This window comes from Microplitis mediator, chromosome 1, assembly GCF_029852145.1.
Source record: "Microplitis mediator isolate UGA2020A chromosome 1, iyMicMedi2.1, whole genome shotgun sequence".
In the NCBI taxonomy this organism is placed as follows: domain Eukaryota; kingdom Metazoa; phylum Arthropoda; class Insecta; order Hymenoptera; family Braconidae; genus Microplitis; species Microplitis mediator.
In genome coordinates this window covers 6,262,642-6,275,042 of record NC_079969.1, presented here as the reverse complement: position 1 = coordinate 6,275,042, position 12,401 = coordinate 6,262,642, and the positions used below count along the sequence as shown (strand labels likewise).

The 12,401-nt window shown below is 28.0% G+C and overlaps 2 protein-coding genes and 1 non-coding gene across 3 annotated transcripts; 2 read left to right on the top strand and 1 right to left on the bottom strand.

The window, feature by feature from the left end:
• The first annotated feature begins 52 nt into the window (after window positions 1-52).
• Window positions 53-173, top strand: LOC130678348 (U5 spliceosomal RNA). The gene has a single exon (XR_008991795.1). It is a non-coding gene; the product is annotated as a U5 spliceosomal RNA (small nuclear RNA).
• Window positions 174-580: 407 nt separating this feature from the next.
• LOC130668732 (uncharacterized) lies at window positions 581-2,705 on the top strand. Its single transcript, XM_057471159.1, has 3 exons — window positions 581-955; window positions 1,485-1,854; window positions 1,931-2,705. The coding sequence occupies exons 1-3, from the start codon at window positions 744-746 to the stop codon at window positions 2,045-2,047; spliced, it is 699 nt and encodes a 232-aa protein (XP_057327142.1). The 5' UTR covers window positions 581-743; the 3' UTR covers window positions 2,048-2,705.
• A 7,883-nt stretch (window positions 2,706-10,588) lies between these two features.
• On the bottom strand, window positions 10,589-12,002 carry LOC130674784 (uncharacterized). Its single transcript, XM_057480202.1, has 4 exons — window positions 11,874-12,002; window positions 11,603-11,811; window positions 11,010-11,241; window positions 10,589-10,921 (listed from the first exon to the last, which is right to left on the bottom strand). Exons 2-4 carry the CDS (start codon window positions 11,779-11,781, stop codon window positions 10,799-10,801), a joined length of 534 nt encoding a protein of 177 aa, XP_057336185.1. The 5' UTR covers window positions 11,782-11,811; window positions 11,874-12,002; the 3' UTR covers window positions 10,589-10,798.
• Window positions 12,003-12,401: the final 399 nt, after the last annotated feature.

Below are 12,401 nucleotides of genomic sequence, written 5' to 3'. Positions count from 1 at the left end.
TTCTGAAGACTTGGGTTAGAGTTTTTATAAGCCATATTTTGAGCAGTAATAAGTACTCTGGTTTCCCTTCAACAAACGCATAAATCTTTCGCCTTTTACTAAAGATTTCCGTGGAGGGGAACATCTGATGAGTCTATAAGACAATTTTTTGTGTGCCCGGCGAAAGCTGGGCCAATAATAAACCTAAAAATAATCCTTGATATATCTCATTTTTCCCAAAACTATTTGGGAACTTGTAATTTTATTACAAAACCCACAGTAATTGGTAATTACTTACGGAATAACATTCAAATACTGATTTATGACTTGGAATCGCCTCTAGAAATAAAAGGAACAATTAACAGTAATTTATAATTAAAAAATATTCAGCTACGCATTTATGGTATATTTATAAGTACACAATACAATTCTATTGGTGTACGAATAAAAATTTTTTTTATTTATTTTCCATTGTTATTTATAGAACGATAAAAATTAATATCAGCTGATAAAAGTATATAATATTAAAGTATTAAATATTATACCCGCTTAATTACATAAATAAATTTACATTTACTCCTTAGTATACAATAGAGGAAACTTCTGCAAGGTAAAAAGACAAAACAAGTAGTTAGTAATTCATTACTGATTCTAGTTAGTTGTTTATAATATTTTCGGTATTTTGTTCATAGTTTTCCTTTTTTTTTTAATAAGTTTTGCCTTCAATTACAATTCCAAGATACGGGGAAAAAATTACTGAAATTATGAAAATTATTTTCTTTGCATTTTTTTTTTTAACTTATACGTCATCAATAATTGGTAATGTAATGAAGGATATAAATAATGATACGGCAAAGTCAATAATATATGGATGGGAGCTATTTTTTCATATTCTAAATACAAAAACATATCATGTGTGTGATGGTATATTGGTTACTTCCCGAATATTTGTCACTGATTCATGGTGTATGAAAGAGTAATTATTTTTTTCTATTAATTTACGGAGGTTCGATCGTTCCCAAAAAAAAATAATTTAAATTTACTACTACATGGAAAAAAATAAACTTTAAAAATTACTATTTGAAATTATAACCCGGAACCCGGTTGTCAATATGGGGAATTTTAACATTCAAATAGTAAATTTTATAATACGTGTCGTCTATTTTCTAAGTATTAGTTACGATTTTTAAAGTTCAAATAGTAATTTTTCTTACATAGACAATAAATTTTCATACTTATCCTGTAATTATTCACGTTTTAATCATAAATGAAAAAATTACTATTTAGAATGATGGTATCAATTTTAGTCAATATGAAAAAGTTTTTGTTTTGGTTAAAATTATAAAATCGAAAAAAATTTGTTTTTGTTAAAAAATGGTGTCTCGTTTTGTCCCTTTTACCCCTAACTTTTGAATTGAATTATGAAGAGCAAGTGGACCTCGGACCTCCTTAGTTTAAAAATAATAATTAATTGATTAAAATTCAACCTCTTATAAAAATTACAGAAATCTTAAAAATGATACGAATCAACAGATTTTCGTCAGTAAAATCTACAATTTAACATTTCAAAAGTCTTATAACGTTAACAGAAGTAATATTTATTACAACAAAAATTGGAATCATAATCACAATGAATCGAGACAGAATATTGCAGTATTATATCTCGACCAATCAGTTGATGTTTCTAAAGAAGTTAATAATCAAACAAAATACGTTAAGTTAACGGATAATATAAATGATATCGATCTTTCCAATTGTTTTGTACTAAATTATGATGGATATAAAGTGAATATGACTTATTGCAATACGTCATACAATGATAATTTCAATCATACGACAAATAATTATTTTCCTTGTCAAGAAATTGGAAATATCGTAAGTTATATTTTTTGAATAATAAAAATTTGAGTTAATAAATATTTAAAGCAACAATATTTTAAAATCATAATAGGCAGTTGGAACTCCTGTTATTTGTAATTCAAAAATAGATTCCAATGATAGAATATTAATTGGAATTTTATCTGGTGAAGATGGATTTTATTCAGAAAATAATCAAACGGATGCTTAATTATCTTTGTTCAAAAAAGTTTTCGACTCACATAATTCAGTTGATACGATCTCGGGAAAATTTTTTTATACAATTAGGGTAGAAGTACCATTTGTGACCACTGCTACATTTTTGAACATTTAATACTTTATTCTAATTCATTAAAATGTATTTTTTAAAAATCCTATTGTAACAGTAATCTTTGAACACATTTAAAAAATTGATTATATCATTGCATATTTTATTTAAAATTACTAAGTGGCCAAAACTGGCTCTAAAGTGACCAGAAATGATTATTTTACCTTAGAGATAATTATATCTCGATTGTGGCATTCCTGGTTAAAAAAGAGAATTAAAAAGGATTGAGCCATGTAACGGGGCCATTTAAGATAGGATTGGCAGTATTAAAAAGGATTAAAAATATTGAAAAATTAATTCTTTTTAATGTTTTTTGATTTCTTTTTAATCAGGGATGGTATAATTATGTGTAATTTAATAAAACTATACATACAATAAAGATTGTTAAAAAAATTAATAAAATTACAAAAAAAATAACGATAATTACAATGCAATTATCATGTATCTTAATGAGACCGAAATGAGTTTATGATAACGGTAACTGTTCGTCTTCATCGATAAAAAAAATCGTGGCGTCTTTTGTGCTCAATTTTAAAAAGTTGCAGTAATTTTTAAAAATTTTTCGATACCTTCTAGGCAGAAATAAACACAAAGAGAAAAATTTCAAGTAAATATGCCTATGCAGCATAGTATTAATTACATTACTCTATAGTTTGTGCCACGCCGCTCTTATGTGACTGCTTATACAAGCTATAGAGTATGTAAAAAAATTTATTGAATCTGTTGTTTTTCCCGATGAATTTCAAATTTTTTAACTTAACTTAACTCTTCAGTCATATTATTTTTCAGTTATCCGAATTTTTACAGTAATTTTTTCGATAGCACAGTTAAAATTGAGTATTTTTTGCAATAAACAATTTACATTTATTTAAATAATCATAGATTCGCGGTCAAAGTAAAAAAATCATATAAATTACTATAAGTTTAACTTTATCCCTGAATAACTTTTAAACCAGTAAATTTATCAAAAAATCATAAGAGACCTTTTTTGTAGAGCGTTTAATTTCCTACAAAAACATGTATCTTTCATCTCTGTATAATAACTTGCTTAGGAGAAAGAAAATTAAATATAAAACGCGTCAAAACCCCATGTTGTTCAAATGGGAAATATATTGACTTTAGGGCACGGTTTAATATGAATATTAAGGGCTTATATGGGTCTGATAATTTTTTTTAGCTCATAAACGAAAAATTTAGGGGGCGTTGCTTAAAAAAAATCAAGTTGGTAAATAACGGACACCCTACTATAGAGTATTGTAATTATTACAACGCTGCGTAGGTATATTTACTTGACATTTCTCTCCGTGTACCCAATATTGGGTAACACTATAAAATGTCACGAGAAATAATCAAGGCCACCTTGACTGTCTTATATCATGATATAAAAATACATCACGAGTCATTAAAATTGATATCAGTCGAATTAAAAACAACATATCGAAAGAAATTAAAGACATTAATTCTTATGATCTAATTTAAAATTTATTGATTGTTGTTCCCACATCAACCTTTAAGATTTATATATAAAAATCAGTGACTTCACTCTTTGACTCAGTATTCAAAGTATTAATGGCCATAGCATTAACTAAAATTTAAAAAATGCTACTAAAATGTTTAATCACTTTATCAATTATAATCAATATCTTAATGAGTAATAATTTTGTGGAAACTTGTGGTTGCAAAAAATTCACATACAGGCCATATCTACAGCGTGTTCATTATCTAGTGAAATTGCCAAATTCAAAAAAACTAAATGATCTTGCTCTTATTGGTACTCACTCGTCATTTTCATTTACAGTTGATAAAAAAGGATCACAAACACAAGAGTTAGATATCGGACAGCAATTAAAATATGGAGTACGGGTTTTGGATATCGGGTTTGGTAGAGAATCAAATTTATTTAAAATTTACACTGATGATGTTTCAACCGGTTTTGGTTTTCTAAGTGCACTAGTGGAAGTTAATATTTTTCTTGAAGAAAATCCAGGTGAATTTATAATTATGTTAATACGTCAATTGCATGATTGGTCAGGCTATAAATCCAAAAGTAACTGCGAAATTATTGATCATTATATTACTAATACAATGGTTGGCCATCGTTTAGTCAAAAATTGGCAACTGAATGACACTATTGGAATGTATAGGGGTAAAATATTATTAGCCAGTTTTGATAATACATTTGAGGAATGTTCTTTCTCTATTTATGAACATTGTCGTGTTGAATCTGACTCAACTTTGGAACCTGACAATATTGAAGAATTTGGTGCCACAGTAAAGTGGAATAGTATTACTAAATTTGTAAAAAGTACCTTTCACGATCATTCTCAGTGTTTTATTAATGATATTAGTTTTGCTTACAAGGACAATAATGATCGACGGGTTCTTGCAAAGGATGGTGGGTACAAATCCGCCAGTGGCGAATGCGCTGTACCACTTAATGAATGGATTCTACATGCGTTTAAAAATCCACATCGTGGTTTACTTATTTTAACAGCTGATTTTCCTACTCAAGAATTAATGGATAAAATTAATGATAGCAATTTTCCTGATTCATCATGGCGACCAGGATGGCATTGAAAATAATTATAAAATATTTTATTATGTTTTGATATTTTGATATTTTCTATACGTTTGAAAATGAATTAGTTTTGTTAATAAATAAAAAATCTATATAACCTCTGAAACTCTTGAATTTGATCATTTTCATAAAAATAATATTTTTCCTATATACTCAAAGAAAGAAAAGTTTTAATTCATCCTCTATGATAAAATGGATATATGTCTATAAATGCTCCATATAACGGAACCATATAAACTAAATTTTCCGGGCCGCTAGAAATAACTTATATATTCCCCTACATGAAAATTTGTTATATATAAAGCATCTATAGATCAGATATGGTCCATATATGATTTACATATGCTCTAGATAAGGGCATATATGAATCATATGTGTACAATATTTGCTTTATATATGGGCATGTATACAGAAAAAAAAGTTATCTTGAGTCAAGAAAATATTTTGAAGGACAAACGTTTTCGGGAACCAAGTCAAGATTTTCTTGAGTCAAGAGAACTTGTCTTGGTTAAAAAAAATTCATCTTAGTAGGAGAAGATTTCTACTTTATCTGAGAAAATTTAGGTTTCCAAAAAAATTTTCTTGAATCAAGAATATTTACCTTCAGTCGAGAATTTTTTTTTTCTGTGTATGCATCATATATGGGCATGGGTATCATATATACGCATCTATCTATCATATATGGCCATATATAATTTATTTTGCTTCAAAAGCAAGATTACTATACTAAGATTGTATTTATAATACATTGGATATATTAATAAAGTCTATCAAAAATTGAAAACAAAAGTATATCGACCTTTCAAAAAGCTGTGGTATAACAAAATGGAATTTATTGATAATGTTATTTTTTTCCTCTTTACGACCGGAACTAGTCAATATAAATATAAATTAAGATAACTATAAATATATAATCAAACGGAAATAGACGTATATAAATATAGGTTGAAAAAATCATATTTAAGAAACATACATTATCCAAAAATATTAGTTTCATATATTTGTTTTTATTACACAAAGTAAAATAACGTGAAACTCATATTATCACAGTCGTTGAGCCGGAGCGTCTGTGCTACTTGTGATAAATTAATTATAAAGTATGAATTAATTTTTGGGGAGATATACTTTCCATATGACGTTCAAAATAATTATACTTTTTTATTGATATATATTATCTCGATTATAAAAACCGAACTGATAGCAAAAAAAATCAAAATTAAAAGATATGAATTTTTAAATGAAAAATTTGGTTTTCCCTTATTATTGAACTTTAAAAATTTTTCACTGATCCCCAAATGGATTTTGTACTTCAAAACCACGTGCGTCCAATTTTCTTTATGTCAAATATTGGTTCAGAATTTTTCAAAGTCTACACGGAGAAAAAAATGTAGTAAATTTTACTAAAAAATATGAGAATAATTACTAAATTTAGATAGTAATCTTGAAACGCTAATGATTTATATAAAAAACTTATAAACAAATAAGCATATTTTACAAGTCATTTAGTAAGTTCTCATATACTGGTTAGGGAAAATCTCCTGTATTGCATATTAATTTTTAGTTATATTTAGTTAATTTTACTATCCCTGTTAAGGGGTTAGGGGCAGTCAGAGACACGAAAAAATGAGAATTTTCAGTAATTTGTTTTTGCTATTAAATCATTTTATTTTACCAAAGTAATAATATGGCATTATTAAACAATGTTTTGACTTGAAGTCACGAAAATTTGAAAAAAAAAAATTTATAATTTTCAAAGTTATAGCTGTCTGTGTTGACCCAGTTTCAAAAAAAAGGTCCTTGCGGTGACTGTCATAAGTCCTTGGAGATTCATCTAAAATCAATCAGATGAAAAAAATTAGTTTTATAAATAGATAATCCTGGGCCTGATCGAAGCTTTTTTTTTTTTTCAAAAATTAACAAAATGGCGGCCTCAGAAATTTTTTCTAGATTTTCAGGAAAATATCAACAGTTAATTAAGGCCGCCATTTTGTTAATTTTTGAAAAAAAAAAAAAAGCTTCGATCAGGCCCAAGATTATCTATTTATAAAACTAATTTTTTTCATCCGATTGATTTTAGATGAATCTCCAAGGACTTATGACAGTCACCGCAAGGACCTTTTTTTTAAACAGGGTCAACACAGACAGCTATAACTTTGAAAATTATAAATTTTTTTTTTTCAAATTTTCGTGACTTCAAGTCAAAACATTGTTTAATAATGCCATATTATTACTTTTGTAAAATAAAATGATTTAATAGCAAAAAAAAATTACTGAAAATTCTCATTTTTTCGTGTCTCTGACTGCCCCTAACCCCTTAAGTAAATTTTACTATTCCGTTTAGTAAATTTTACTATATTAGAATGGAAATAAATTAAATTAAAAAATTTTTAATAGCTTTTAACTTTTTATTATTATTGCTATTATTTTGATTATTATCGTTATTTGCGTCATCTGTAGTGGTGTTGGTGTCGATTTTTGTTTTTTAAAATATCACTTATTCTTACCGAGATTCGAACCCTGATCTCCCGCGCGCGAGTTCTTTCCTATGTCTGACGGCCCAATGTCTCCTTTGAATAAAGGATTCAGAACTTGTAATACATGTTTGTATATGCTATCCCCACCAACTTTTAATTTTATCTATACATAGTAGAATTTGCTATACAGATAGTAAAAAAATATAATCGTGTAAGCAAAAAATACATTACGTACAGTAATTTTTAATATCTTTGTATAGTAACAAATCCTATATTGTATTAGAAAATTTACTTTCTTAAATTTGTTTTTATTAATAATACTTATAGTAAAATTTACTATACGGAGTAAAAAATATAATCGTGTTAACAAAAAATACATTACGCATAGTAATTTTTAATATCTTCTTATGTAATTATTGTCAACTAGTAAATTTTACTAAATGTTTTGTAATAATTAAAATACAGAATGTATTTTTTCATATCTGTTAGTAAACTTTACTATAGTATTGTAATTTTTACTATACTTTTTTCTCCGTGTAAAAAATGCAAACAATCCATTTCAGAACCTCAGGGTTAATTAAAAATAATTTCTTTATAATGATCTGTATCTCCTGTATGAATATATGACTTGCGAACAATAAATTTCACATCTAGTAAATTTATTAGGTATTTTTATGCAGGCTTAATTTTGAAAAATAAAAATATGTTAGTAGTTATTAAAATTTATTTTAGAAGTAATAAAAAATAAATAGAACATTGACTCACACTTACAGTTTAATTGTGTATTTATCATTTATTTTTTTCTACAACAATTATTAAATGTTAAGATTTATATATAAAAATCGGTGTCATCGCTCTTCGACTCAGTATAAAAACAATCAATGGCTATAGTATTAACTAAAATTTAAAAAATGTTACTAAAATGTTTAATCACTTTTTCAACTATAATTGATTTCTTAATGAGTAATAATTTTGTGGAAACTTGTGGTTGTAAAAAATTCACATACAGGCCATATCAAGAGCGTGTTAAATATCTAGCGAAATTGCCAAATTTGAAAAAACTAAATGATCTTGCTCTTATTGGTACTCACTCGTCATTTTCGTATACAGTTGATAAAAAAGGATCACAAACACAAGAGTTAGATATCGGACAGCAATTAAAATATGGAGTACGGGTTTTGGATATCGGTTTTGGTCGACAATCAAATTTATTTAAAATTTACGCTGATGATGTTTCAACCGGCTTTGGTTTTCTAAGTGCACTAGTGGAAGTTGATATTTTTCTTGAAGAAAATCCAGGTGAATTTATAATTATGTTCATACGTCAATTGCATGATGTGTCGGGCTGTAAAACCAAAAGTAACTGCGAAATTATTGATCATTATATTACTAATACAATGTTTGGCCATCGTTTAGTCAAAAATTGGCAACTGAATGACACTATTGGAATGTATCGGGGTAAAATATTATTAGCCAGTTTTGATAATTCGTTTGAGGGATGTTCCTTTTCTATTTATAAACATTGTTTTAGTCATTCTGACTTACGTTTGGATCCTGATATTGTTAATGTACTTGGTGTAATCGAAAAGATGAACTATATCTCTGAATTTATTAAATATAAACTTTACGGAGTTTCTGAGTGCTATATTATTGATATGAGTTTTGCTTATAAACGCGGAAAAGATCGGCGGGTTCTCGCAAAAGATGGTGGATACCTAGACGCCGATGGTCAATGTGCTCGACCACTTAACGAATGGATTGTACATTCGTTTAAAAATCCACATCGTAGTTTAATTATAGTAACAGCTGATTTTCCTACTCAAGAATTAATGGATAAAATTAATGACAGTAATTTTCCTGATTCATCATGGCGACCAGAATGACACTGATAATATTAATGCAATAGTACATTGTGTGACAAGGGATGAAACCAGAGGATTTCAGACAATAGTTAAGTCTGCATAAGAATGGACTTTTTTCCTCCTTCTTAGCTATGATCCAGGAATTTGCACTAACGCGCATGCGCAGTGATGACTTAATTGTAGAAAAATGGTGAGAGGAAAGATCATTCTTTTATGGCATTGATCTGAATAGTAACTATTCAGATCAGTGTTTGCGGACTCAACTATATATATTCGGAGGTGCCATTTTGAGGCGACTTTTTTTTTTCAAAAAAAAAAACAGGCTGAAAACTTGCAGGAGGGTGAGAAAAGAAGCCTGTTAAAAGCGGAGCTCTTAATGTTAATATTTAAAGGTGCCTATTTCTAATTTTCCATTTCCCATTTAAATAACATGGGAAAAAAAATTTTTTATTTCTTTATGTTTCTAGTTCGGCATTCGCACCTCATATAAATAAGTCCATAGCATATTCTTGTAGAAAATTTAACGCTCTACAAAAATGGTCTCTTATCATTTTTTGATAAATCCATTCATTCGAAAGCTATTGGAGCTGGAAGTCAAATCTATAATAAATTTTCAGATCTTTTTACTTTTCCAGCAAAACTATCAGACTTATCAAAAAATGTTATAGGATTTTTTTTATAGACAATTTTATTTCCTACAAATTATTTTCAATAAAGTTTTTCGAAATTCCGCATTGTTTCCTAGTTATTTTCATTTTAATGTTAAGTTCTCGGAATAGATTAGAAGACTATTATTTTTACGAGCTTGGCGTTAAAATGAACATAACTAGAAAGCGATGCGGAATTTCAAAAAAATTCATTGATAATAATTTGTAGGGAATAAAATTGTCTATAGAAAAGGTTCTATGACATTTTTTGATAAGTCTGATAGTTTTGCTAGAAAAGTAAAAAGATCTGAAAATTTATTATAGATTTGACTTCCAGCTTTAATAGCTTTCGAATGGATGGATTCATCGAAAAATTATAAGAGACCTTTTTTGTAGAGCGTTAAATTTTCTACAAGAATGTGCTGTGGACTTATTTATATGAAGTGCGAATGCCGAGCTAGAAAAATAAAAAAATAACAAATTTTTTTTCCATGTTATTTGAATGAGAAATGGAAAATTAGAAATAGGCCCCTCTAAATATTAATATTAAGAGCTCCGCTTTTAACAGGCTTCTTTTTTCACCTTCCCTCAAGTTTTCAGCCTGTTTTTTTTGTTGAAAAAAAAAAGTCGCCTCAAAATGGCACACCCTATTATATATATTTGATTCACTTTATAAATATTGACTGTTTATATTTCAATGACTATATATGAACTCCCATTATTAGTCTTAATAAATTAGGTATAATGTACGTGATAAAAATATTATTTCAAGTGGAAATTGAAAATAAAAAATAAATTTTATACAATCCTTTGTGTTCAAATTATTGAAGTTGGATGAATAGGAACAATAAAAAATGCTAATATTTATTTTGGATTGGGTTTTTATTCTCTGTACTCTTAAATTATTAAAAAACATCTGTGTACACTAAAATAATTTCTTAACTTGTATAAAACACATGTTAATTACTGTAGGAGCATTTAAAATAAAATGCGAATATTAAAAGTACACTTGTAAATTTTTTCCAGAGAACCGATCACTTTTTGTGATCTTGCAATTGCGAGCATGTTTAATTTTAGGCACGCATAGATAAGTTACGCCAGATTGCGTTCCAGGCTCTGTTCCAGGCAAGGTTATCTGCTTGTCCCCAATTGGGAATGTTGTGACGCATAACATCGAGGAAAACATTTTGGGTCAACTAAAAGATTATTTTATATTTAATAATTAATTTTATGTAAAAAAGTAATTAAATCTAATGTAATTATTAAATATAATAAAAAACTTACGGCCATATCGTTTCGTCTCCATCCTCCGTTTCTTGCATATGGGCATGGCCATACTCGATTAAGATTTAATCGATTAGCTGAAACGTCATGCAATGACCAGAAAACATTATCGAGGACATTAGAGACTCTAGATCCCAAATTCAAAAAGTTTTGATTACGGAGTAATTGATCATGTGAGATATCTCTGAAATTACCGAACCAAGTTCTGTATTCTGGGTGGAGCTGGAACAGTCTGAATTAAAAATATATAAATTAGTTTATTTGTTCTGATAATTTACAAAAATTTTTTATGGACTTAAAAGTATGAGGATGAAGTAAAGAGCGCAATTTCCGTTAATTTAAGTACCCACATCAATACATTTGGATAAAAAAAAATTTTTGATAAATTTCATATATAAAAATATGATAATTTCAATCTGACGCAAATATAGGTTTGTGGGTACTTAAACTAACGGAAATTTACCGCCTTTTATGACTGTGGTATTCATTTTTTTGATAAATTAACTTGGTCGTAACAATGAGATGATTAAAGGATATTAGTTGTATATTTTCGATCTAAGAGACTTGAGAAGTATTGGAAGGTTAATAATTACCTTGAGTAAAATAATGATCCAAAGTTAATAGGATGACGACGCATCAAACCCCATGTACGGTGGACTCTGCCGATGTCATCGTTACTTAATGACCAATTTTGATTACTCCAGTCAGCATTGGCACACATCAAACTAGCCAATACCCCAATGGAGGCGAAAAGTAATACGTGAGCTCGCATCTTATTAGTCGCGTGACACTGATACGGAATCTGTAAATTTGTTATTTTTTTTTAAAGATAATTTTTAAAAAATTATCTCTATTGAGACTTACAAATAAAATGCTTAATGATCTTCAAGAGAAAACGGTCATTGTAAGGAGACCATGGACATTAGAGACTTTTATAGTCCTCGTTATCGGAGTATCAAAATAAGTTTATTTACTTATTTTGTTTAAATAATAAGAAAAAAACAGCAGGTAAATTATTTTTAGCTTAGGGTAAATACATGTTTATTTTTTATACTCCTACACTTGCGAAACACTGAAACAATTGATAAAATAAATATTTACGAGAAATTTTTTTGTTTCGAAAATACTTTCAGTTTGCGTTATTATGATATGTCTGGTGATTATTTATATTTGAAACGTATTGAAAATAAAAATAATGTTTATTTTGAAACTTATGCGAAACGTAAAAAAGGCGAGTGGTGAGGGAAGCGTTTCCGACAATTTTATACAAATTTAAGGGTAGATTCTTATAACGAGGTTGGATTGTGTATATTATACCAATGAATACCGTAGCAATATAATATATATATTAGGGTGGTCGTTACAAATTAAATTTTATCAGGCGCCCTATAA

Bases quoted from the DNA above. Each gene is read 5' to 3' on its own strand.
- LOC130668732 (XM_057471159.1), top strand. From the start codon at position 744: ATGAAAATTATTTTCTTTGCATTTTTTTTTTTAACTTATACGTCATCA. The intron at 956-1,484 runs GTAATTATTTTT...TAAAAATTACAG, and splicing joins GATTCATGGTGTATGAAAGA to AAATCTTAAAAATGATACGA. The intron at 1,855-1,930 runs GTAAGTTATATT...AAATCATAATAG, and splicing joins GTCAAGAAATTGGAAATATC to GCAGTTGGAACTCCTGTTAT.
- LOC130674784 (XM_057480202.1), bottom strand. From the start codon at position 11,781: ATGCGAGCTCACGTATTACTTTTCGCCTCCATTGGGGTATTGGCTAGT. The intron at 11,242-11,602 runs GTAATTATTAAC...TTTTTAATTCAG, and splicing joins GGATCATTATTTTACTCAAG to ACTGTTCCAGCTCCACCCAG. The intron at 10,922-11,009 runs GTAAGTTTTTTA...ATAATCTTTTAG, and splicing joins GGAGACGAAACGATATGGCC to TTGACCCAAAATGTTTTCCT.